This window comes from Heterodontus francisci, chromosome 20, assembly GCF_036365525.1.
Source record: "Heterodontus francisci isolate sHetFra1 chromosome 20, sHetFra1.hap1, whole genome shotgun sequence".
In the NCBI taxonomy this organism is placed as follows: Eukaryota; Metazoa; Chordata; class Chondrichthyes; order Heterodontiformes; family Heterodontidae; genus Heterodontus; species Heterodontus francisci.
Window position 1 is genome coordinate 86,141,654 of NC_090390.1, and position 26,928 is coordinate 86,168,581.

General features: G+C 44.1%; 1 protein-coding gene across 3 annotated transcripts in view; it reads left to right on the forward strand.

Annotated features, from left to right (window-relative positions):
• The window catches only part of oga (O-GlcNAcase), an 85,602-nt gene that overhangs the window by 49,293 nt on the left and 9,381 nt on the right, over window positions 1-26,928 (forward strand). For 2 of the 3 annotated variants that reach the window (XM_068053180.1, XM_068053181.1), the window contains 3 exons: window positions 6,759-6,847; window positions 20,205-20,397; window positions 21,777-21,936. In XM_068053180.1, coding sequence (XP_067909281.1) covers window positions 6,759-6,847; window positions 20,205-20,397; window positions 21,777-21,936 — 442 coding nt within the window. Of the gene's footprint in view, window positions 1-6,758; window positions 6,848-12,417; window positions 12,654-20,204; window positions 20,398-21,776; window positions 21,937-26,928 lie in introns of those variants that run through there. The other variant, XM_068053182.1, reaches the window with a different exon arrangement.

Sequence of the window (26,928 nt, forward strand, 5' to 3'; positions counted from 1 at the left end):
AGGAAACTATAGGCCAGTTAGCCTAATATCTATCAATGGGAAAATTTTGTAATCCATTCTTGGAGGTAGTAGCAGGACATCTAGAAAAGCACAATACAGGTAGGCAGAGTCAACATGGTTTGGTGAAAGGCAAATAGTGTTTGACAAATTTATTAGAGTTCTTTGAGGATGTAGCAATCAGGGTGGATAAAGGGGAACCAGTAGATTTAGTGTATTTGGATTTCCAAAAGCCATTCGATAAGATGCCCCATAAAAGGTTACTTTACAAGATAAAAGCTCATGGTGTTGGTGATATATTAGCATTGGTAGAAGACTGGTATTCCTGTATGGCACCGAGTCATGGATCCTATATCGCCGTCATGTACGTCTTCTAGAGCGCTTCCATCAGCGCTGCCTCCACAGCATCCTCAAGATCCACTGGCAGGACCGCATCTCCAGCATTGAAGTCCTGTAAACAGCCAACATCACCAGCATCGAGGCCGTCCTCCTGCAAGACCAACTGCGTTGGGTGGGTCACATTGCCTGGATGGACGACAGTCGCCTGCCCAAGGTAGTGTTGTATGGAGAGCTGACCACAGATAAAAGGAACAGAGGGGTCCCATGCAAACGTTTCAAGGACTCCCTGAAGAAGTCCCTCTCTGTTTGCCACATTGACCATAGCCAGTGGGGAGCGCAAGCCATAGATAGGTGATGCCTGGAGATGCTACATCAGGAGGGCTTACAGACACCTTTGAGACTGAGCGAAGGACCAGCATCAAAGAGAAAAGGAGGAGAAGGATAGATCCAATTGCCCCCAGCAGCGACTACCGTTGTACCCACTGTGGGAGAATCTGCCGGTCGCGGATAGGCCTGACTAGTCACCAGCGGGCCTTCAGCCTTCCCAAAGAGATAGAGGACTGGTTGACTAACAGGAAACAGTCAGGATAAATGGGGCATTTTCAGGATAGCAAACTAACTCGTCGAATGCCACAGGGATCAGTGCTGGGCCTCAGCTATTTATGATCTATATTAATGAAGGGACCAAGTACATTGTAGCCAAATCAGCTGACGATATGAAGGTGGGTAGGAAAGCAAGTTGTGAGGAGGATGCAAAGTGCAAAGGATATATAGATATCTTAAGAGTGGACAAAAATTTGGCATATGGAGTATAATGTGGGAAAATGTGAGGTGGTCCCCTTTGGCAGGAAGAATAGAAAAGCAGCATATTATTTAAATGGAGAGAGACTGCAGAATGCTGTGGTACAGAGGGACCTGGGTGTCCTTGTATGTGAATCACAAAACATCAGCATGCAGGTACAGCAAGTAATTATGAAGGCAAGTGGAATATTTGCCTTGATTGCAAGGGGGATGAAGTATAAAAGTAAGGAAGTCTTGCTCCAGCTGTACAGGTCTTTGGTGAGACTGCACCTGGAGTACTGTGTACAGTTTTGGTCACCTTATTTAAGGAGGACATAATTGCATTGGAACCAGTTCAGAGAATGTTCATTAGGCTGATTCCTGGGGTGAGGAGTTTGTCTTATGGAGGAAAGATTGAGCAGGATGGGCCTATACACATTGGAGATTAGAAGAATGAGAGGTGATCTTATTGAAACATATAAGATTCTGAGGGGGCTTGGCAGGATAGATGCTGAGAGACTCCCCTCGTGAGGGAATCTAGAATTAGGAGGCACAGTTTCAAATTAAGGGGTCTCCCATTTAAGATGGAGATGAGGAGGAATTTCTTCTGAGGTTTGTTAGTGTTTGGAATTCTCTTCGCCAGCGAGCAGTGAGGGTTGGGTCATTGAATATATTCAAGGCTGAGGTAGACATTTTTGATTGACAAGGGAGTAAAGGGTAATGGAGTGGCAGGCAGGAAAGTGGAGTCAAGGCTGCAGTCGGATCAGCCATGATCTTACTGAATGGCAGAGCAGGCTCCAGGGGTCGAATGGCCTACTCCTGCTCCTATTTCTGGTGCAGCACAAAATTCTACAAATACTCTGTGTAAAGGATTTTCTTCTAACTTTGCTGTTTTATTGATACTTTTACATCGATAACTCCCTCATTACTATCTCTCCAACCAGCCATTGTTCCAGTTCCCTCTTCATAGTTTCAGAAGCGCTCTCCTCTTAGCTATTTCTCCTCCAGTGAAAATAATCCCAATATCTCAAGTTACCCCTCAGAGCCCCACATTCTTCCTTCAGCATCAGTTTCTGAGTCAGGAGTTGGAATACTAGCATTTTTGAGTCCAATTGTAAACCTTAATTGTATTAAACATTAGAAGCAGTGGCAAATGCAGAGTTGTGGGGAGAGAGGAGTGGGATTAGTTTTCTATTTCTCCAGCAAACACCTGGCCCAGAAAAATTAAGCCATTTAGCTTCCTTCTGTGCTGTAAATGTCTATGGTTCTTATTGCAGTGACCAACTGGCTGAGTCAAATCTGGAATGGTCATGACCAGCAAGCTGGGTGGGGGAGGGGGAACGATGGGATTGGTGGGTGCAGGTTTCTGGTGTGCTGTTGCTTATCAGTATGAGACTGCTGTGGTCAGGTTTATCAAGGGGATTGGTGACTGGGTTGAAGTATGTACCAGTCCATATATCCAAAAGATCCAACACCCTGATTTAAGCCATACAGACTTGCGGGCTTATCTTTTTGCTCTGTTAGTTTCAGAAATAAATCTTTTTCTTAATGTGGATAACTTTGACTCCTATTTTGGTAAAGAGCAAAATTGTATGGTTTGCTTTGGCAGACTTCAGACTCCCTGTCTTTCCTGAATAAAAACAAGTGGATCAGTCGCCTGCTCTCTTGTCTCAAGTGCTTGATGATTAATCTGCACAACAGAAATAGTGATAACCTGATCTTTCCAGGTAAAGGAATCTGGGAAGCTGGAATGCTATGGGATGAAGGATTTGTCCTCAAGAGTATCGTACAGGCAGAAATCGCCACTGATATGAATTTACTTGGTAAGTTTGATATCAGATTGGACAGATACAGTCAACCTTTCCAGAATTGAGACCCTGGACTTTTTAGTGACTCTGGTACCTGTGCAGGTACTCACCTCTGAAATCACTTCTTTGGGCTGATCCGCCAGTCTCTGGATGTTGGATCTTTGGACATCTATTTCAGGGTATTGCAAGCACTTCTTTGGCATTCAGATTTGAGACCAGACCTGCCATGATTTAGCTCTTTCTGCCAGTCAGTGAACTGAAAGGTTTGGACCTTGGCAAGGTTTAGTAGTAGGTATCCGTCCGTCTCGGAAGATGATGGACTTCGCCTGGGGTGTATGTTACTTCTGAGTTGAATATCGCCAGTTGTGGCTGTAGAGGCTGACTCGTGAGGGGCAATCCCTGCCACAGTTGACACATAAATATCATTGGCCTGAGGTTGACTTGATTTTTTTTTCTTCTGCTGGATGCTCTCTCTCTCTTTTACAGGATATATTTCTGCCAGTGTTTTGGCACTGGCTTCTAAAGACCCTAGATGGAGTCATTTTAGTTACATGAGTTTGCTAATACTACTGGTTAAAAGATAATTCTGTTTCCTGAATTGGGAACAGGGAGATAGTCTTGGGGGTTTGTGAATTTACTTAAAAATTCTTGCAGCTCTTAATTATTTGAGGCTCGTTTCCACCTGAGAGATACTTGAACACTAGTTCGATTCTCAAACAGTAGTTCGATTCTCCTGGTACGTTTGGAATTGCATGGATGCAGTCGTGATTCGGACACGAGGCACGGGAGTATCCTGAGCCCAGACCTAGTAAGAGATGTTGCAGGTCATTGTTAATCCTGTCTAATGCCTTACTGGCAGTTGTACCAGTTCTACTGCATAGGGGTAAGGTGGTTTCCTTTCATTATATCAATGGGATAATAAAACAATACTGAATGGGGAAAAAATGGTAAGGCTGTCCCTTCGATCAGTTCTAAGTTAGCATGTCTATTAAATGGGTTGTTTATACCTGTCTGGGAAGCAATTCTATAGGTTTCTTTGCTCTGGAAAGTTAAATCACAATATCGAACAGAGTCCCATACCGCAGACCTTTGACTAGCTCTCTGCCTTGACATGACATTTCATGATCCCAATGCTCATGACATTTGATCAGTTATTATCCATGTTTCTTGAGGTGTGAGTTGGCATGATACCTGCTTAAGTGGGAGTGTATTCTATGTATTCACTAATTTGGTGAAAAAAATTCCTGCTAATAGTGAATTACTATAAATAAGCCTAGCTGTTTGTGTCCTTTGTTGTGTTGCCTTGATGCCCTTCTACAATTCCCTCGTAGATTAATTGATTTGTTCCCCTCATGGAATTCATATCTGGCAATTTTTTTAGCAATTGCCTGCCAGTCATTGCTGGTGGTACAAGCCTAAGATGTGTCCAAAACGTGCCTGTTTTTTGGGTGAGCTCCATGAATCAGTGGCACACGATCCAAACTGTTCAATATTGGTGTTTTCTTGCTATCCTCCATGATCTCTTACTGAGAGTAAGATGAAAGTGGTGAAACTATAACTGCTGGAAAGCTTTCTGAAATCTGATGCCCCACAGCAGAAGCTTTATTGGTATACAAAGGAATTTGTTTAAATCAAAAGTAAGGCCAAGTTTAGCATTTTTTTTTTATTGTCTTTAATTGGCATCACTTCCACGTCAACCTGGGACAAAGGTATTATTTTTCAAATGGGAAAACGCAAGAGAGCCTCTACTTTTGCTTTTAATTATGTCGTCACTATGGTCTCGTAACTCAACCATGGTCATCCTTACACTTCTGGGATTCCTTTACTCTGACAGTGCCATTGGAGTTTAAATATTCTTTTTTCTGTTTACTAGAGAGAGATTTCTTGAATTTTCATCTTCTGTGCTGATCCAGTCCTCTTGTCAATCCCTACTCAGCATGTGTTCCTTGGGTCATGTAACCCAATGATGGACTGATTTGTAACAGGCCACAAGAAGATGAACTGAATTTGCTTAAGAATGCCTTCCCTAAGTCCTGAATTACTTGAGGTTGCTTTTTACCTGAGGCACACTTGGACACTACGTCTATGTTTGGAGTTGCATGGATTAGCCTGTGCCTAGACCAAGGAGGTGCTGCAGGCCACTATTCCTTAAACCTGTCTCGTACCTTACTGGTTCAGAGGATGTTCCAATTCTGCTGCATAGGCGTGATGTGATTTCCTTTGTCTGCAAACTGCAAATCATCTATACAATCAGTCTGTATAGTTGAAACTTTACATTGTTGGATATAGTTGCCTATTTTGTGTTAACTTAGTTTCCCATTTAAAGGGTTATTGTATTAGTCCTTTATAAATTGAGATTGGAGTAGGACCATGTGTTTTTCCCTCCAACCTGTGCTGTTTTGCTCCAGTTCTTGTGGAAAGCATTGAATCTGCTAGGGTTTGAATAGGCATTGGGCGTCTTGGTACCTTGGCAAACGTCGCAAAAAAGATTTCAGGATGTTATATTGCGGTTTGTGGGATCTTCAAAAGTACATCATTGGCTGTACGGGGCACTGAGATGTCTGGTGGTTGTGAAAGGTGCTATATGAATGCAAGTCTTCCTTTCCAAAGTGACCATTGTGTATGAATCTTGGATGGTGAATATTGGCACCTTACCAAAGCTTGGTCACTTTCTCATCTGATTTACATACATAGGCACAAGCACTTCTATTAGGCGTTCACTAGAATGACATTGGAAGAAAAGAAACATGGCTAATTTTTTTGGATCTCCCTCTTTCTCCCATAAACCAAAGCTGAGATGAATTGTGATGCCCTTACTACCACTCTAGCTGAGATCAAATAAGTCACCATAGACCAGGGACAGGGCCTTCCTGATCTGTTTGGCTCTAATTCTCTGGATAAACTTAAGTCTTTGGAGGAACCCAGGCAATGCTAATGAGAGCTGTATTTCTGCTCGGCACAGGAGCTGCTACATTTTTACTTTTTTTTGAAAGAATTGTGTGAAATAGGAGCAGAATTATCTGCACTGAAGGTTGTTCCCAGATGTTGGTGTCACTGGAACTCTGAACTTATGACTGTAAGAGATAAATATAGCATTATTGCCTTTTGGATTCATGCACATTCTTCTCTTTACTCAACAGCTAGCTTTTCATGAGACTTTTGTTTAGGTTTTTATTTCCTCCAGCATCATTCCATTGGAGCCATTTTAATCCCACAATCATGGGCGAAGATATCATTATGTAGGATCACTGGCTGCTCTTAAAGGCACCCTAATGCCTCGCCTTAGTGTACCTGCAACGTCACCACGTGTTTTTGCTAAGTACCACTGTCCACCTTCCCCCACCAAGAAAGCTGTAATTTGACAAAGCAGTACTTGTACTTGTGTACGACATAGTAAATTAAGATTTAGTATATTCCTGCCCCTTAATGTATTCTTTATTTAATGTACCAGGTCTTTTTGGGTATTCTCAGGGCAGTTTACTTATGCATTTCTCAGTTTCTGGATTTTAACCTCCTTCAGTTCAAGTGCAAATAAGATTTGATTGGTCTCATCAGGAGCCCTGAAAATGAACCCTTGTTCCTCCATTTTCTGACTATAATAAACCCAATTTGGTTGTTAGGAGGTAGAATGAGTAATGATTGTGCTCTTTCCAGGACCCACCAAGGAGATGACTCTTAATATCTTTGCAATTCACTTTTCTAATATCCAAGTCAGCAGAAACCCAAAGATGAAATGTATGCTTATCGTATTTTATCAGGAGTGGTTCCATTTTATCAATGCATTCCTGACGTGTTAAAGTACTAAGTATTAGCTAGGTTTGCTTTTATCCACAGGCCTCTGTATACAAGATCTGTAAGGAGATGTATGATGATGAAATGGATGGTGACTCCATGTCTTATCAGCCAGATATCATTGGTGACAGGTGGGTATATAGTGTGTGGTGGAGGGGCTGGGGGTACTTTGTTTTCTTGGCTCATCTCGATTGCATTATGGTTTCTGTTGGGTTCTATTTCCACATGTGCTTTGCCCCCTCTTGTAGCTCATCCTGTAGGTCGCTTTTCATCGATGCAGCGGAACATGTGTATTATTGATATTTTTGGCACAGGTGCTTTGCCAAATGCTAATTTTTCTTCTCCCTAATCCTGAGTAAAGGCCTGCTTGGGTCTGGAAAAAAAAACCCGACCCGAACCCAACAGAACCACATCGGGCCCGAGTCCTTCCGTTTTTTCCCGCACCCGACCTGAGCCCGAAAGCCGGACCCTGAAGAGCGACCCGACCTGACCTGACCTGAACCCAACACGTTGGGTCCCTTCGGGTTCGGGTCAGGTACTAGGCCTTTAATCTAGAGTAGTTGAAGCAAACTGTAGTTTCCCTTCTCCACCTTAGTACAGAAAGCAGGACAAATCCAATCCAGCCAATTACTGCCCCATCAGTCTACTCTTAATCATCAGCAAAGTGATAGATGGCTGTTGACAAGCGTCACTTGCTCAGCAATAACCTGCTCGCAAGTGCTCAGTTTGGATTCCCTCAGGACCATTTGGCTCCAGGCCTCATTATAGTCTTGGTTCAAACATGGACAAAAGAGCTGAATTCCTGAGGTGAGAGTGAACTCAAGGCAGTTTGATGGAGTGGCACCAAGAGGCTCTTGTAAAATTAAAATCATAGAATGAGAGTATTGCTGAAAACAGACATTTTGTTGAAGCTTTTCATCTTGCACTCATCAGGACAATTTGCAAGAATACCAATGTAAAGGAAGCAACTAATTTATACTATGAGAAGAGAGTGCTGATTGGTTGGCAAGTGGACTCTGGTAGAGGCATTTTCATGGAGAATGCACCAGTTTATGGTGACTGGTACTTAACTGTCAAGCTTTGTTTGAAATTTAAACCAGGCAGCTTGACTGGTCAAGGCATTGCCCTGAGGAATAAATTAACGAATGGCTGTCACTTATTTTGTTCAGCTGAAACAGGTGCAGTGTGTGTACATGATCTTTGTCTGCAAAGAACAGGGCCCTGTGTATTAATATATGTAGCTTCCAGTACGTGCAAATGTGCCACACTGCGAGCCCTACTGACAAACTTGAATTGGTTGTCAGTGTAATTCTTGGCACACTGAGGATTTTTAGCAAATGTTGTCCAGTCACGGAATCACATCTAATGTTGGACACTGTTTTGAGTTTTCAAGCACAGGCAGGTTGGGTACGGTCTGTACCTTGCCCATCGCCAACAGCAGAAGGGACATGTTTGATATGATCTACCAGTCTTTGGGACATACAACCTATATACCTTAGCATCTCACTGGCGTTGAAATTCATATGTATTACTCGTTTGTGTGATAGGCAGAATATCTTTTTGGGTTGCCGGCAGCATCCTGTTAGTGACAAACACCACATGTGTTGCTACTGCATAGTTGCAGCGTGAAACAGCTAGCTTCACCTGTTGCTCAAATCTTTGGTATGCATTGCCCTTTCAGGGTAATCTGAGGTAGACTGGGCACTTTTCAAGGCCGGAAATGACGGCCTTAGGCCCGTTCATAAGTTTACGCGATATACAGCGAGAAATGATCTGCTCAGGGTAGCCATTGTCACGCAGGATGCCTTTAATTTGCCCTATTTCAGCATCAAGCTTGCAAAGTGAGCAAATGACTTGGGCCCTATTTGAGGTTGCTGATAATGCCAATCTTATGCTGGGTGGAATTATAAGAATCCCAATGCGTGTATTGACAAGTGAAGGTAGGCTTGTGATAGCAGATTTCACAACTAGTACCTCAAGGACTTTCAAGGTGCTTGCAAAACTCAAAACGGTGCCTAACATTAGATGTGATTCCGTGATTGGACATTTGCTAAAAATCCTCAGTGTGCTAAGAATTACACTGACAACCAATTCAAGATTGTCAGTAGGGCTTGTAGTGTGGCACATTTCACGTCAGTTCTGTGCACCGATGGGGAAAAAGGGTTTCTCTGGAGAGTGCACTGAGAGTCATGATCGGAACATCATGGGTGACTCAGCTGTGCTGCGATGGCGTGAAAGGGACAAGAGGGCAATAGTGGTAAGGGATTCTATGGTTAGAGGAACGGATAGGCATTTTTGTGGTCGCAGGCGTGATTCCAGGATGGTATGTTGCCTCCCTGGTGCAAGGGTCATGGATATCACCGAGCGGCTACAGAGTACTCTGGAGGGTGAGGGTGCACAGCTGGAGGTCATGGTCCACATTAGTACCAATGATATAGGTGGAAAGAGGGATGAGGTCCTGCAACAAGAATTTAGGGATCAAGGTAGCAGATTAAAAAGCAGGACCTTAAAGGTTGTAATCTCTGGGTTATTCCTGGTGCCACGTGCTAGTGAGTATAGTAATAGGAGGATAGAGCAGATGAATGTGTGGCTGAAGAGCTGGTGCAGGAGGGAGGTCTTTAGTTTCCTGGACCACTGGGTCTGTTTCTGGCGAAGGTGGGACCTGTACAAGTTGGATGGGTTGCACCTGAACTGGAACAGGACCAACATCTTTGCTGGGAGGTTTGCTAGTGCTGTTGGGGGGCGGGGTGGTGGGGTGGTGGTTAAACTAATTTGGCAGGGGGATGGGATACAGAGTGGAGGTACAGTCGAGGGTGATGCACCGAGTCAGTGTGGAAGACAGAGCAAATATAGACCTGTTGAGGCACAAGCGAATAATGCAAGGCTGGATTGTATCCATTTTAACGCAAGGAGCCTTACTAGTAAGGCAGATTAATTGAGGGCGTTGATTAACACATGGGAATATGATATTGCTATCACAGAGACATGGTTGAGGGAAGGGCAGGACTGGCAGCTCAATATCCCAGGGTATAGAATCTTCAGACGTGATAGGGGAGAGTGTAAAAGAGGAGGTGGCATTGCAATGTTGATCAAGTAGTCAATTACTGCAGTATGGAGCGATGATATCTTAGCAGGTTCCTCAAATGAGGCCATATGGGTAGAACTCAAAAACAAAAAGCGGGCAATCACTTGGCTGGGAGTGTACTACAGGCCTCCAAACAGTCAGGGAGAGATAGAGGAGCAGATATGTAGGAAAATCTCAGAGGTGTTAAAATAATGGGGTAATAATAGGGGATTTCAGCTTCCCCAATATTAGAGGGGATAGTATGGGTGCAAAAGGCTTAAAGGGGGCACAATTCTTAAAGTGCATTCAGGAGAGCTTTTTGAGCCAGCACATAGAAAGTCCTACAAGAGGAAGGGGCAGCACTGGATCTAATTCTAGGGAATAAAGCCGGACAAGTGGTAGAAGTGGCAGTGGGGGAGCATTTTGGGGATAGTGACCATAACTCGGTAAGATTTAAGGCAGTTATGGAAAAGGACAAAGAGGGACCGGATATAAAAGTACTGAGTTGGGGGAAGGCATAATTCAAAACAGGATCTAGCCAAAGTGGACTGGGAGCAGCTTCTTGTAGGAAAGTCTACATCAGAGTGGGAGACATTCAGAAAGAAAATAGTGAGAGTTCAGGTCCAACATGTTCCTATAAAAGTGAAGGGTAGGACCAACAAGTCCAGGGAACCCTGGATGTCAAGGGATATAGAGGATTGGATAAGGGGAAAAAAAGGAGGCATATGGCAGATTCAGACGCTGAAAGCAGCAGAGGCACTAGAGGAGTATAGAAAGTATAGGGGGGTACTTTTAAAAAAAAAAAGTAATTAGGAGAGCGAAGAGGGGGGCATGAAAATACACTGGCAGGCAAGATAAAGGAAAATCCTAAGGCGTTTTATAAGTATATTAAGGGCAAGAGAATAGCCAGGGACAGAGTAGGGCCCATTAAGGTCCAAAGTGGCCATCTGTGTTTGCAGCTGGAGGACATAGGTGAGGCTTTAAATCATTGTTTTTCATCTGTGTTCACTATGGAGTAGAACGATGTAGGTGTAGAGATCAGGGAGGGGGATTGTAATATACTTGAACAAATTAGCATTGAAAGGGAGGAAGTATTCGCTGTTTTAGCGAGCTTAAAGGTGGATAAATCCCCAGGCCCAGATGAGATGTATCCCAGGCTGTTAGCTGAGGCAAGGGAGGAAATTGCAGGGGCTCTGACACAAATTTTCAAATCCTCTCTGGCCACAGGAGAGGTACCAGAGGACTGGAGGACAACGAATGTGGTACCATTGTTCAAGAAGGGTAGCAGGGATAAACCAGGTAATTACAAGCCAGTGAGTCCAACATCAGTGGTAGGGAAACTTTTTTTGAAAAAAAATTCTAAGGGACAGGATTAATCTCCACTTGGAAAGGCAGGGATTAATCAGTAATAAAAACAGAAAGTTCTGGAAAAACTCAGCCGGTCTGGTAGCATCTGTGGAGAGAGAAGCAGAGTTAACGTTTCAGGTCAGTGACCCTTCATCAGAACTGCAGTTCTGAAAGAGTCTGTTTCTGTGCTGTATAACTCTATGACTCTGACTCTGACATTTGCACATACTGGAAGCTACATATATTAAAAACGGGGCCCTATTCTTTGCAGACAAAGATCATGTACACACATTGCGCCTGTTTCAGCTGAACAAAATAAGTGACAGCCATTTGCTCGTTCATTCCTCAGGGTAATGCCTTGACCAATCAATCAAGCTGCCTGATTTAAATTTCAAACGAAGCTTGGCAGGTAGCTGTCGGTCACCATAAACTGGTGCATTCTCCATGGCAACGTCTGTACCAATCAGAGTCCACTTGCCAACTAATCACTCTCTTCTCATAGTATAAATTTGTTGCTTCCCTCACATTGGTATTCTTGCGAATTGTCCTGATGAATGCAAGACGGAAAGCTTCGACAAAATATCTCTGTTTTCAGCAATACTCAAGTTCTGTGCTACCAACTGACTAATCATAGAATGTTTACAGCACAGAAAGAGGTTATTTGGGCAATCGTGTCTGTGCCAGCTCTCTAAGAGCAACTTGGTTAATCCCAGTCCCCAGTCTTTCCCTGTAGACCTGAAATTCTTTTCTGTTCAGATAATTATCCAATTCCCTTTTGAAAGCCATGATTGAATCTGCCTTCATCACACTCTCGGGCAGTGTATTCCAGATCCTAACCACTCGCCTACCTAAGTTTTCCTCATGTCACCATTGGTTCTTTTGCGTTTTGCCTTAAATTGGTGTCCTCTGGTTCGCGACCTTTCCACAAATAGGAGCATTTTCTATCTATGCTGTTTTGACCCCTTATGAGATTTGATAGAAGTGTTCAAAATCATGTCTACCTCCTCTAAGGAAAACAACCCCAGCTTTTCCACATGTCTGCGCGTTCCACTAATGTCATTGAAAATTGTGGGGTAAAGCTCTCCATTGGTTGAAATCATACCTAGCACAAAGGAAGATGGTTGTGGTTGTTGGGAGGCCAATTCTCTCAGCCTCAGGATATTGCTGCAGGCGTTCCTGAGGGCAGTGTCTGAGGCCCAACCATCTTCAGCTGTTACACCAATGCCCTTCCGTCCATCATAAGGTGGGGATGTTTGCTGATAATTGCACAGTGTTCATTTCTATTCATAGCTCCTCAGGTACTGAAACAGTCTATGTCTGCATGCCTCAGGACCTGTGGCAAGTAACATTTATGCTACGCAAGTGCCAGGCAATGACCATCACCAACAAGAGAGAATCTAACCATCTCCCTTTGATATTCAATGGCATTATCATTGCCGAATCACCCACCATCAATATCCTTGGGGTCACTATTGACCAGAAACTTAACTGGACCAGCCACACTCGTACTGTGGCTACAAGCACAGGTCAGAGACTGGGAATTCTGTGACTAGCTCCTCCTAACTCCCCAAATCTTATCCACCATCTACAATCTACTCCACAATCATAAAAAGTTTAAGGCACAGAAAGAGGCCACTTGGTCCATTGTGTCTGTGCTGGCTGAAAAACGATCCGCCTTCCAGCATTTGGTCCATAGCCCTGCAGATTACGACTCTTGAGGTGCATATCCAAAACCAGACGACTTTTATTTATTTATTTAATTATTTAATTTATTTATTTAGAGATACAGCACTGAAACAGGCCCTTCGGCCCACCGAGTCTGTGCCGACCAAGAACCACCCATTTATGCTAACCCTACAGTAATCCCATATTCCCTACCACCTACCTACACTAAGGGCAATTTACAATGGCCAATTCACCTATCACCTGCAAGTCTTTGGCAGTGGGAGGAAACCGGAGCACCCGGCGAAAACCCACACGGTCACAGGGAGAACTTGCAAACTCCGCACAGACAGTACCCAGAATTGAACCCGGGTCCCTGGAGCTGTTAGGCGGCTGTGCTAACCACTGCGCCACTGTGCCGCCCTGCGCCATGAGTACAAGGCACAAGTCAGGAGTGAGATGGAATACTTGTCTCTAACAACATTCAAGAAGCTTGACACCATCTAGGACAAAGCAGCCCGCTTGATTGGCATCCCATCCACCAGCTTAAACATTCATCCCCTGCACCAGTGCAAAGTGACTGCTGTGTGTACCATCCACAAGCTGCACTGTAGCAACTCGAGGCTTTGACAGCACCTTCCAAACACCACCACCTGCAAGTTCCTCTCCAAGTTGCACGTGACTTGGAATTATATCACCGTTCCTTAATTGTTGCTGGGTCAAAATCCTGGAGGTCCTTGCCGAACAGCGGTTCAAGAAGGTGGCTCACCAGCACCTGCTCAAGGGCACCTAGGGATGGGCATTAAATGCTGGCGTTGCCAGCGATGCCCATATCCCATGAACTAATAATTTTTTTAAAAAGCTAAGATCAACGCTGACTACAGTAGAATCTGGACTTGTCTGTTTGTGTATGGTTGTTTTCTGCTGGTTTTTCTTTTAGCTGGAGGCATCAAGTGACCCTTATCCTTTTTCTAAATCACATTTGAAAGTTTACTTCCCCTCATCACAGTGGCGCAGTGGTTAGCACCGCAGCCTCACAGCTTCAGGGACCCGGGTTCAATTCTGGGTACTGCCTGTGCAGAGTTTGCAAGTTCTCCCTGTGACCACGTGGGTTTTCGCCGGGTGCTCCGGTTTCCTCCCACCGCCAAAGACTTGCAGGTGAGAGGTAAATTGGCCATTGTAAATTGCCCCTAGTGTAGGTAGATGGTAGGGAATATGGGATTACTGTCTGGTTAGTATAAATGGGTGGTTCTTGGTCGGCACAGACTCAGTGGGCTGAAGGGCCTGTTTCAGTGCTGTGTCTCTAAATAGATAAAATAAATAAATAAATCACTTCTGAGGATATTAGACTTGTTGTGTTTGATCAAGATGAACATTGTTTGACCTGGGGAATGGATTGCTTACCCAATTTGTCACTTCCCAATCCCACGCATCTCCAGCTGCAGATTGAAGCTCATTCAACTCCAGCTCTGCTTTAGAAGAAATTCTCTTGAGTTCATGTGATATCTTCATTTCCCAACATGTCACCCACCTACAGCTACAATAGGGGGTACAGTAGCATCGTGGTTGTGACTGGACTAGTAATCCAGCAGCCTCGTCTAATGATATGGAGACATGAGTTCAAATCCCAGCATGGCATTTCGGCAATTTAAATTCCGTTAATTACATAAATCTGGAATTAAAAAGCCAGTATCAGTAAGAGTGACCATTAAACAACCAGACTTTAAAAAAAAATATATATATATATATTTCTTTGTCAATTTCCTTTATGGAAAGAAATCTGCTGTCCTTACCTGTCTGGCCCATATGTGACTCCAGGCCCACAATGGGCTTAACTCTTACACAAAAGCAAAATACTGCAGATGCTGGAAATATGAAACAAAAGCAGAAAATGCTGTAAATATTCAGGTCAGGCAGCACTTGAGAGAGAAGCAGAGTTAACATTTCAGGTCGTGACCGTTCGTGAGTTCCGATGAAAGGTCACTCGCCTGAAATGTTATTTACGTTATAAACGCAATTTATATAAATGACTTAGATGAAGGGACGGAAGGTATGGTTGCTAAATTTGCTGATGACACAAAGATAGGTAGGAAAGTAACTTGTGCAGAGGACATAAGGGGGGGTTGCTACAAAGGGATATAGATAGGTTAAGTGAGTGGGCAAAGACCTGGCAAATGGAGTATAATGTGGCAGTGTATGAAATTGTCCACTTTGGCAGGAAGAATAAAAAAGCATATTATCTAAATGGTGAGAGATTGCAGAGTTCTGAGATGCAGAGGGATCTGGGTGTCCTGGTGTATGAATCGCAAAAGGTTAGTATGCAGGTACAGCACGTAATTAGGAAAGCTAATAGAATGTTATTGTTTATCGCGAGGGGAATTGAATACAAAAGTAGGGAGGTTATGCTTCAGTTATACAGGGCATTGGTGAGACCACATCTGGAGTACTGTGTACAGTACTGATCTCCTTATTTAAGGAAGGATGTAACTGCGTTGGAGGCAGTACAGAGAAGGTTTACTCAACTAATACCTGGAATGGGCGGTCTGTCTTACGAGGAAAGATTGGACAGGCTAGGCTTGTATCCGCTGGAATTCATAAGAGTAAGAGGCAATTTGATTGAAACATAAGATCCTGCGTGGCTGTGGAAAGGATGCTTCCCTTTGTGGGAGAATCTAGAACTAGGGGTCACTGTTTAAAAATAAGGGGTCGCCCATTTAAGACAGAGATGAGAAATTTTTTCTCTCAGGGTCGTGAGTCTTTGGAATTGTCTTCCTCAGAAGGCGGTGGAAGTGGAGTCTTTGAACATTTTTAAGGCAGAGATAGATAGATTCTTGATAAGCAAGGGGGTGGAAGCTTATTGGGGGTAGGTGGAAATGTGAAGTAATCGGTTCAGCCATGGACTTACTGAATGGTGGAGCAGGCTCGAAGAGCCGAGTGTCCTACTCCTTCTAATTCGTATGTTCCTATGTTATCTCTGCTTTTCTCTTCACAAGTGCTACCTGACCTGTTGAGTATTTACAGCATTTTCTATTTTTGTTGCTTTACTGTAAACTGTCCTCTGAAATGGCCTGCTGACTCAGTTGTATTCAAGAAGGAATTGGATTTTCAAAAGGCCTTTGATAAAGTCCCCCACGGGAGGTTAATTAGCAAAATTGAAGCACATGGAATAGGAGGTGATATACTGGCATGAATTAAGGATTGGTTAACAGGTAGAAAACAGGAATAAACGGGTCATTTTCGCGTTGGCAGGCTGTGACTAGTGGGGTATTGCAGGGATCAGTGCTTGAGCCCCAGCTGTTAACAATATATATCAATGATTTGGATGTAAGGACCAAATCTAGTATTTCCAAGTTTGCGGATGACACAACGAGGTGTTGTGAGGAAGATGCAAAGCGGCTTCAAGGGGATTTGGAAAGACTTGGTGAGTGTGCGAGAACGTGGCAGATGGAATATAATGTGGAAAATGTGAAGTTATCCACTTTGGTAGGAGGAACAGATGTGCAGAGTATTTCTTAAATGTTAAGTGATTAGAAAGTGTAGACGTACAAAGGGACCTGGGTGTTCTTGTCAATAAGTCACTGAAAGCTGACATGCAGGTGCAGTGAGCAGTTAAGCAGGCTAATGATATGTTAGCCTTTATCGCAAGCGGATTTGAGTACAGGAGTGGTGAAGTCTTGCTTCAATTCTATAGGGGGCGGCACAGTGGCGCATTGGTTAGCACCGCAGCCTCACAGCTTCAGTGACCCGGGTTCAGTTCTGGGTACTGCCTGTGCGGTGCTTGCAAGTTCTCCCTGTGACCGTGGGGGTTTCCGCCGGGTGCTCCGGTTTCCTCCCACAGCCAAAGACTTGCAGGTTGATAGGTAAATTGGCCATTGTAAATTGGCCCTAGTGTAGGTAGGTGGAAGGAGAATGGTGGGGATGTGGTAGCGAATAGAACAAAGAAAATTACAGCACAGGAACAGGCCCTTCGGCCCTCCAAGCCTGCGCCGATCCAGATCCTCTATCTAAACATGTCGCCTATTTTCTAAGGGTCTGTATCTCTTTGCTTCCTGCCCATTCATGTATCTGTCTAGATACATCTTAAAAGACGCTATCGTGCCCGCGTCTACCACCTCTGCTGGCAATGCGTTCCAGGCACCCACCACCCTCTGCGTAAAGAACTTTCCACGCATATCCCTCCCTAAACTTTTCCCCTCTCTCTTTGAACTCGTGACCCCTAGTAATTGAATCCCCCACTCTGGGGGAAAAAGCTTCTTGCTATCCACCCTGTCACGATTTTGTACACCTCAATCAGGTCCCCCCTCAACCTCCGTCTTTCTAATGAAAATAATCCTAATCTACTCAACCTCTCTTCATAGCTAGCGCCCTCCATACCAGGCAACATCCTGGTGAACCTCCTCTGCACCCTCTCCAAAGCATCCACATCCTTTTGGTAATGTGGCGACCAGAACTGTACGCAGTATTCCAAATGTGGCCGAACCAAAGTCCTATACAACTGTAACATGACCTGCCAACTCTTGTACTCAATACCCCGTCCGATGAAGGAAAGCATGCCGTATGCCTTCTTGACCACTCTATTTACCTGCGTTGCCACCTTCAGGGAACAGTGGACCTGAACACCCAAATCTCTCTGGACATCAATTTTCCCCAGGACTTTTCCATTTACTGTATAGTTCACTCTTGAATTGGATCTTCCAAAATGCATCACCTCGCATTTGCCCTGATTGAACTCCATCTGCCATTTCTCTGCCCCACTCTCCAATCTCTCTATATTCTGCTGTATTCTCTGACAGTCCCCTTCACTATCTGCTACTCCACCAATCTTAGTGTCGTCTGCAAACTTGCTAATCAGACCACCTATACTTTCCTCCAAATCATTTATGTATATCACAAACAACAGTGGTCCCAGCACGGATCCCTGTGGAACACCACTGGTCACACGTCTCCATTTTGAGAAACTCCCTTCTGCTGCTACTCTCTGTCTCCTGTTGCCCAGCCAGTTCTTTATCCATCTAGCTAGTACACCTTGGACCCCATGCGACTTCACTTTCTCCATCAGCCTACCATGGGGAACCTTATCAAACACCTTACTGAAGTCCATGTATATGACATCTACAGCCCTTCCCTCATCAATCAACTTTGTCACTTCCTCAAAGAATTCTATTAAGTTGGTAAGACATGACCTTCCCTGCACAAAACCATGTTGCCTATCACTGATGAGCCCATTTTCTTCCAAATGGGAATAGATCCTATCCCTCAGTATCTTCTCCAGCAGCTTCCCTACCACTGACGTCAGGCTCACCGGTCTATAATTACCTGGATTTTCCCTGCTACCCTTCTTAAACAAGGGGACAACATTAGCAATTCTCCAGTCCTCCGGGACCTCACCCATGTTTAAGGATGTTGCAAAGATATCTGTTAAGGCCCCAGCTATTTCCCCTCTCGCTTCCCTCAGTAACCTGGGATAGATCCCATCCGGACCTGGGGACTTGTCCACCTTAATGCCTTTTAGAATACCCAACACTTCCTCCCTCCTTATGCCGACTTGACCTAGAGTAATCAAACATCTGTCCCTAACCTCAACATCCGTCATGTCCCTCTCCTCGGTGAATACCGATGCAAAGTACTCGTTTAGAATCTCACCCATTTTCTCTGACTCCACGCATAACTTTACTCCTTTGTCCTTGAGTGGGCCAATCCTTTCTCTAGTTACCCTCTTGCTCCTTATATATGAATAAAAGGCTTTGGGATTTTCCTTAACCCTGTTTGCTAAAGATATTTCATGACCCCTTTTAGCCCTCTTAATTCCTCGTTTCAGATTGGTCCTACATTCCCGATATTCTTTCAAAGCTTCGTCTTTCTTCAGCCTCCTAGACCTTATGTATGCTTAATTAATGTAGGATTAGTATAAATGGGTGGTTGTTGGTTGGTACAGACTCGGTGGGCCGAAGGGCCTGTTTCAGTGCTGCATCACTGTATGACTCTATGAAGGGGGAAGCCACTTAGGACAGAGATGAGGAGAAATTTCTTTACTCAGAGGGTTGTGAATCTTTGGAATTCTGTACCCCAAAGGGCGGTGGAAGCTCAGTTATTGAATATATTTAAAGCAGAGATTGACAGATTTCTAAATACAAATAACACAAGGGGATATGAGGATAGTGTAGGGGGAATAAGGCATTGAAGTGGTTGATCAGCCATGATCGTATTGAATGGCGGAGCAGGCTTAATGGGCTGAATGGCCTACTCCTCCCATGTTCCTAAGGTGGCTCACCACCACCTTTCAAAGGCAGTTAGGGATGGGTAATATTTCTGGCCTGGTCAGTGACACCCACATCCTGTGAATGAGTAAAAAATAAAACTCTAGTTGTGAATTGTTACTTCAGTGCCAAATTAAAGGCAGCTTTATAGGAGCTGGGCTGAAGTGGCCAGTGAATTTGTTTCGTACAGGAATCTTAGGCAACAGACACAAGAACTTCATCTGGGCTAAATTTAGCCGCAAGGTGCAAAGATTGCACCCTGTGCCTACTGAAAACTTGAATATAAGTCCACACAGTCCACAGTTCAAATTTAAAGCTTGCCTTCCTCATTATTGTGGGTGACGTGTGATAGATATCCATATAGTGTGCATCCAGAGAAATAAGGCACTGCACTTGCTCATTTGATGTGTTTTTTTTCTGACTGGTGAGGTGGTTTTTATTGCTAGTTCCTCCTGCCCTGAGGGCATTGAGTTAGTCTTAGAGATTTGGACTGGAGTCAAGAGTAGATCAAAGCAGGTCCAGGGCAGCAGGTTCCCTTCCCTGCCGGACACTAGTGAACTAGTTAGGTCATTTTCTGATACTGGTCCACAAATTATCAGAATTTTGAATTCAGTTTCATGCTAAGACTTGAACTCGCAACTTCAGGGTGATTAGTTCAGTTATCCAACCCCTAAGCTACTGTACCGTCTACCCTTAAACCAAGTGTTACCTGATATAGAGGAAGCCACTTTGTACAAAAAATTAATATGAAAAAAGCTTTTTGTTTTAATTAGTATAAGTGGCACTATGGTCGCCACAATTGGGGCGTCCATTCTCCTGGTTGTAAAGGGGGTAAATCAGCCAATGCTACTCTTTGCTATCTGGTGTGTGTGCAAGGGTGCGAAGTAAGAACTGGCTTTGTTTTGACTTACAATAAGCACCACAGTTGAATAGTCTGACATTCGCAATCTCAACATCTGGGGCAAGCTTTCAGAAAGGGATTGCCTCTCTGAAATTGTACCTCAGGATTTGGTGTCTTAATGAGAGAGACTATTTAAAAACTATTCTGTAGCTGTATGGTGGGTTGTTCTTCTGTGGCTTATGTCTAAAGGAAAACTTCAATGTGGTTTAATGCTCTGTACTTGTACTAGTTTTAATGTGTTTTTGCTCTCTTTGCAGTTTGGTGGGAGGTCTTCTGACGTTGAGCCCAGATTATTGCTTCGTGTTAGAGGATGAGGGCAGTATATGTGGTTATGCACTTGGGACTGTAGATGTGAAACCATTTTGTACAAAGTGCAAAGTCTCCTGGATACCCGCTATGCGGGAGAAGTATATTAAACCAGAGGCTAGTAAGGACCTTTCGGAAGAACAGGTACTCCCAAATTACCGGATTCACTTTTACTGTAAATTCAATGAGTGGTTTTAACAGAACTTAAAGTACCTTTTATCGTCTCAGTCCTAGTACAAAAAATACACTGGCCTTCTTGAATCCAGAGAATTATAAATTGTGTCTCTTTTCTCAAGATGTGTCCTTAAACAATGTCTCTATTTGGACACGTGCAAGAAGTAACTCGCCATTTCTTTCTGATAATTGGCCACAATCTGATAGCCTCGTGGGCCAATCGGATGTCACAGTTGTGGAAGTAGGGAACTGATTTGTTTTTATAGATTTCCAGGAGGCTTGTCAAAAATAACCAAAACACACTAGCTGCTTTTCCACATCTAAACCCTTGAGGTTTATGTGTCTCATGTAAGCCTATCACAATGGCACCTAGCCTGGTGTAACAGCACTAATGTACAAACACACACTGTTAATGATCTTAGATTTTTATTTAATGGCAGTTTCTTTGAAATTCCTGACTTTTACAACACCTGTTTTTTCTTCCTTCCTTCCCATCACGTTTTTTGTGAAGCACTTTGTGGTGTTTTTTCTTAAAGTTACTTGGAATTTGGAAGCCTTATATAATCAGGCAAGCGGTTGCCAAGTAGGACTGACCGTATAATCTTAGTAAAACTATCATTAGTCCTTGAACTAACTCTGCTGGTGATGGTCAATCTGCCTTGATCATAACCTCTCTTTAAATAGTGCCTTTCTTGACCACCGGCTGCTTCAAAGTGCTTTACAAACAATGATCTTTTGAAGTGTAATCACTGTTGTAATGTAGGAAACTTATCAGCCAAATTGCGCACAAGAATATCCCACATACGGCAATGTGGTAACCAGATAATCTGTTTTTCTGTTGATTGAGGGATAAATATTAGCCAGAAATTCAGTACGCTTTGTGTAATCCTGATGTATCATTAGCAACCCATAGAACTTCCTGTCAGAATCTTTATCAAACGTCTGTCTTTGGCTCTATTGGCTGTGGTCCATCATTTTTATTCCCCTCTCCCCCTCCAATTTATTTTTAAAAGCAATAAACAGCTTACTCTTATTGATGGCCTGTTAAGCATTCAAGCATTCCAAGGTGCCTATGAAAGAAAAGAAAATGTAACAAAATGTGCAGTTATTGTTTAACGAGCGAACTTAACAGCCTTTTTGCACACAGCAGGGTTCCACAAACGGCACTGAGATGGCCAGGTGTGGTGGTGGTTGTTGAGCCAAGGATATTGGCCAGGACAGTGGGAGAGTACCCATTTCCCCATTGAGTAGTGCTATGGGATTTTTAGTGTTGAACATTTAATGTTCTGTCCAAGTTAACGCTAACAGTGAATGTGCATGTAAGTGACTTGTCTTTGGTTCTCATGTAGAAAATGATGCTGAGCTTCCATGAAGAGCAACAAGGCCTGCCAGAAAGCTTCCTCGCCACCTTCCCCTCGCTAATTAAAGTGGATGTGCACTCGAAAGTGACGGATCCGAGTGTTGCTAAGAGTATGATGGGCTGCTTGCTTTCATCCTTAAAAGCTAACGGTAAGGGTCTTTTTCCTCTTCGCTGTGTAAATGTTTTGCCTGTTTATCTGAAAAGAAGCCATGGTGATTACTAATTATTTGAAGTGATACACTGATTGTATAATGTGCGGCACAGTGGCGCAGTGGTTAGCACCGCAGCTTCACAGCTCCAGCGACCCGGGTTCAATTCTGGGTACTGCCTGTGTGGAGTTTGCAAGTTCTCCGTGTCTGCGTGGGTTTCCTCTGGGTGCTCCGGTTTCCTCCCACAGCCAAAAGACTTGCAGGTTGATAGGTAAATTGGCCATTATAAATTGCCCCTAGTATAGGTAGGGGAGTATAGGGACAGGTGAGGATGTGGTAGGAACATGGGATTAGTGTAGGATTAGTATAAATGGGTGGTTAATGGTCGGCACAGACTCGGTGGGCCGAAGGGCCTGTTTCAGTGCTGTATCTCTAAATCTAAAAAAAAATAATTGCCTGCCAAAGTATTACCCACCCGTTCCCTGAAACACACACAAATGAATTGTCTCCCATCCAAATAGTTGAAACCACTATGCAATGTCTCTTTCTAAGATGTACCCTCCTCACAGTAATGATGACTCCAGGGTGAGGGGCTACAGTCACAAAGGGAAACTTGAGAAGTTGGGAATTATTTTTTCCCTTGCTTGGGAAGATGAAAATTGTTCAGGCCTCCTTCTGCCTCATCCTCACTATCCCTTTCATCCTTCTCTGTCCCTATTACCTGACATAACTGTTGCTGCTTATCCTCCTCCCGCGATAATGTTTCAACATATTGATCTGGCACAGCCGATTCTTTTTCCGGCAATCTGGGGTGTCAATCAAATAATTTACTTTACCAAATCTCATGACCACTTCATATGGATCACTGAATTGTACTTTAATCAGTTCCTGTAAAGGCAGTAATGCTAACACCTCATCCCCTGGTTGAAGTGTTCAGGTCTTAGCATGCTTGTCTGCCCATTTCTTCATGATTGTTTGGGAAGCTTTAAGGTGTTCCTGAGCCACTTTGCAAGCTATCGTGAGCCGTTCTCTGAACACGGATATATAATCTAGCACAGAAGATTCATCCCTCTGTTCTAAAAACCTTTCTTTAATTAGTTTTAGAGGACCTCTTATGTCCATAAACTAATTCAGAAGGACTAAAACCGGTAGATTCATTAGATGAATCCCTAATGGCAAACAAAAGAAAATTAGCCCTTTATCCCAATCATGGGGATATTCATGACAGTATGCCCTGATGGTACCCTTCTAAAGCTCCTGTGTCTTTGGGTGGTAAGCTAAAGACTTGAACTGTATTGTACCCAAATTGGACGAACAGCCAACAAAATCGGAACTCAGTGATGCCATTGATTCTCTAGCCAGTGGAAAAGCCCCTCGGAAGGACGGCATTACCCCTGAAATAATTGAGTGCCAAGCCTGCGATACTCTCAGCACTCCATGAACTGCTTTGCCTGTGCTGGGATGAGGGAGCAGTACCACAGGACATGCACAATGCCAATATCATCACCCTCTATAAGAACAAGGGTGACGGCGGTGACTGCAACAACTACCGTGGAATCTCCCTACTCAGCATAGTGGGGAAAGTCTTCGCTCGAGTCATTTGAAACAGACTCCAGAAGCTGGCTGAGCGTGTCTACCCTGAGGCACAGTGTGGCTTTCGAGCAGAGAGATTCACATTGACATGCTGTTCTCCCTTCGCCAGTTACAGGAGAAATGCAGCGAACAACAAATGCCCCTCTACCTTGCTTTCATAGATCTCGCCAAAGCCTTTGACCTCGTCAACAGACGTGGTCTCTTCAGACTACTAACAAAGATTGGATGTCCGCCAAAGCTACTAAGTATCATTGCCTCATTCCATGACAATATGAAAGGCACAATTCAGCATAACGGTGCCTCATCAGACCCCTTTCCTATCCTCTGGCGTGAAACAAGGCTGTGTTCTCGCACCTACACTGTTTCGGATCTTATTCTCCCTGCTGCTCTCACGTGTTCAAGTCTTGAGAAGAAGGAATTTTCCTCCACACAAGATCAGGTGGCAGGTTGTTCACCCTTGCCCGTCTTAGAGCGAAGACCAAAGTACGGAAGGTCCTCATCAGGGAACTCCTCTTTGCTGACTATGCTGCATTAACATACCACACAGAAGAGTGTCTGCAGAGACTCAGCGACAGGATTGCGGCTGCCTGCAACGAATTTGGCCTAACCATCAGCCTCAAGAAAGCGAACATCATGGGACAGGACGTCAGAAATGCTCCATCCGTCAATATCAGCGACCACGCTCTGGAAGTGGTTCAAGTGTTCACCTGCCTAGGCTCAACTATCACTAGTAACCTGTCTCTCGATGCAGAAATCAACAAGCGCATGGGAAAGGCTTCCACTGCTATGTCCAGACTGGCCAAGAGAGTGTGGGAAAATGGTGCACTGACACGGAACACAAAAGTCCGAGTGTATCAAGCCTGTGTCCTCAGTACCTTGCTCTATGGCAGCGAGGCCTGGACAATGTATGTCAGCCAAGAGCGATGTCTCAATTCATTCCATCTTTGCTGCCTCCGGTGAACCCTTGACATCAGGTGGCAGGACCGTATCTCCAACACAGACGTTCTCGAGGCGGCCAACATCCCCAGCATATACACCCTACTGAGCCAGCGGCGTTTGAGATGGCTTGGCCATGTGAGCCGCATGGAAGATGGCAGGATCCCCAAGGACACATTGTACAGCGAGCTCGCCACTGGTATCAGACCCACCAGCTGTCCATGTCTCCGCTTTAAAGACGTCTGCAAACGCGACATGAAGTCCGATGACATTGGTTAGAGGTCGTGGGAGTCAGTTGCCAGTGATTGCCAGAGCTGGCAGGCAGCCATAAAGGCGGGGCTAAAGCGTGGCGAGTCAAAGAGACTTAGCAGTTGGCAGGAAAAAAGACAGAAGCGCAAGGGGACAGCCAACTGTGTAACAGCCCCAGCAACCAATTTTATCTGCAGCACCTGTGGAAGAGTCTGTCACTCTAGAATTGGCCTTTCTCGCCACTCCAGGCGCTGCTTCACAAACCACTGACCACCTCCAGGCGCTTACCCATTGTCTCGAGAGACAAGGAGGCCAAAGAAGAGAAGATGATATTGTGAATAGCTGGGGTCCTAGCACCGATCCCTGCGGTACCCCACTAGTCACTGCCTGCCATTCAGAAAAAGACCTATTTATCCCTACTCTTTGTTTCCTGTCTGCCAACCAATTTTCTATCCATCGCAATACACTACCCCCAGTCCTGTGTGCTTTAATTTTACATGCTAATCTCTTATGTGGGACTTTGTCGAAAGCCTTCTGAAAGTCAAAATAAACCACATCCACTGGTTCCCCCTCATCGACTCTACTAGTTACATCCTCGAAGAATTCTAGTAGATTTGTCGAGCATGATTTCCCTTTCATAAATCCATGCTGACTCTGTCCGGTTCTACCACTGTTCTCCAAGTGCTCTGCTATAAAATCTTTGATAACAGACTCTAGAATTTTCCCCACTACCGACATCAGGCTGACTGGTCTATAATTCCCTGCTTTCTCTCTACCTCCTTTTTTAAATAGTGGCTTTATGTTAGCTACCCTCCAATCTGTGGGAACTGTTCCAGAGTCTATAAAATCTTGGAAGATGACCACCAATGCATCCACTATTTCGAGGGCCACTTCCTTAAGTACTCTGGGATGCATACCATCAGGCCCTGGGGATTTATCGGCCTTCAATCCCATCAATTTCCCCAACACCATTTCTCTACTAATACTGATTTCTTTCAGTTCCTCTCTCTCGCTAAGCCCTGTGTTCCCCAACATTTCTGGTAGGATATTGGTGTCCTCCTTTGTGAAGACAGAACCAAAGTATGCATTTAGTTGGTCAGCCATTTCTTTGTTCCCCATAATAAACTCCCCTGTTTCTGACTGTAAGGGACCTACATTTGTCTTCAATCTCTTTCTCCTCACATACCTGTAGAAACTTTTACAGTTCGTTTTTATGTTCCCCGCAAGCTTGCTCTCATACTCTATTTTCCCCTCCTTAATCAATCCTTTGCTGAATTCTAAACTGCTCCCAATCCTCAGGTCTGTTGTTTTTCCTGTCAAATTTATATGCCTCTTCCTTGGATCTAATGCTATCTCTAATTTCCCTTGTAAGCCATGGTTTGGCTACCTTTCCCATTTTATTTTTGCGCCAGATGGGATAAGCAATTGTTGCAGTTCATCCATGCGCTCTTTAAATGTTTGCCATTGCCTATCCACCGTCATCCCTTTAAGTAACGTTTCCCAATCCGTCATGGCCTTTGTAGTTTCCTTTCCAAAGATTCTGAATCAACTATGTCACTCTCCATGTTGATGAAGAATTCTATCATATTATGGTCGCTCATCCCCAAGTGGTCTCGCACCACTAGATTGTCAATTATTCTCTCTCATTACACAATACCCAGTCTAGGATGGCCTGTTCTCTAGTTGGTTCCTCAACATATTGGTCCAGAAAACCATCCCGTATCCACTCCAAGAATTCCTCCTCTACGGTATTGTGACTAATTTGAATTGCCCAATCTATATGCAGATGAAAGTCACCCATAATTACAGATGTTCCTTTTTCGCATGCATCTCTAATTTCCTGTTTAATGCCATTCCCAACATCACTAAAGTTTGGGGGTCTATATATAACCCCCACTAACGTTTTTTGCCCATTAGTATTTCTCAGCTCTACCCATACAGATTCCACATCGTCAGAGCTAATATCTTTCCTCACTATTGCATTAATTTCCTCTTTAACCAGCAATGCAACTCCACCGCCTTTTGCTTTTTGTCTGTCCTTAAATACTGAATATCCCTGGATGTCCATTTCCCATCCCTGGTCACCTTGCAGCCATGTCTCCGTAATCCCGACAATATCATACCCGTTTACTTCTAATTGCGTGATTACTTCATCCACTTTATTGCGAATGCTCCGCGCGTTAAGTCACAAAACCTTAAGGCTCGTCTTTTTAA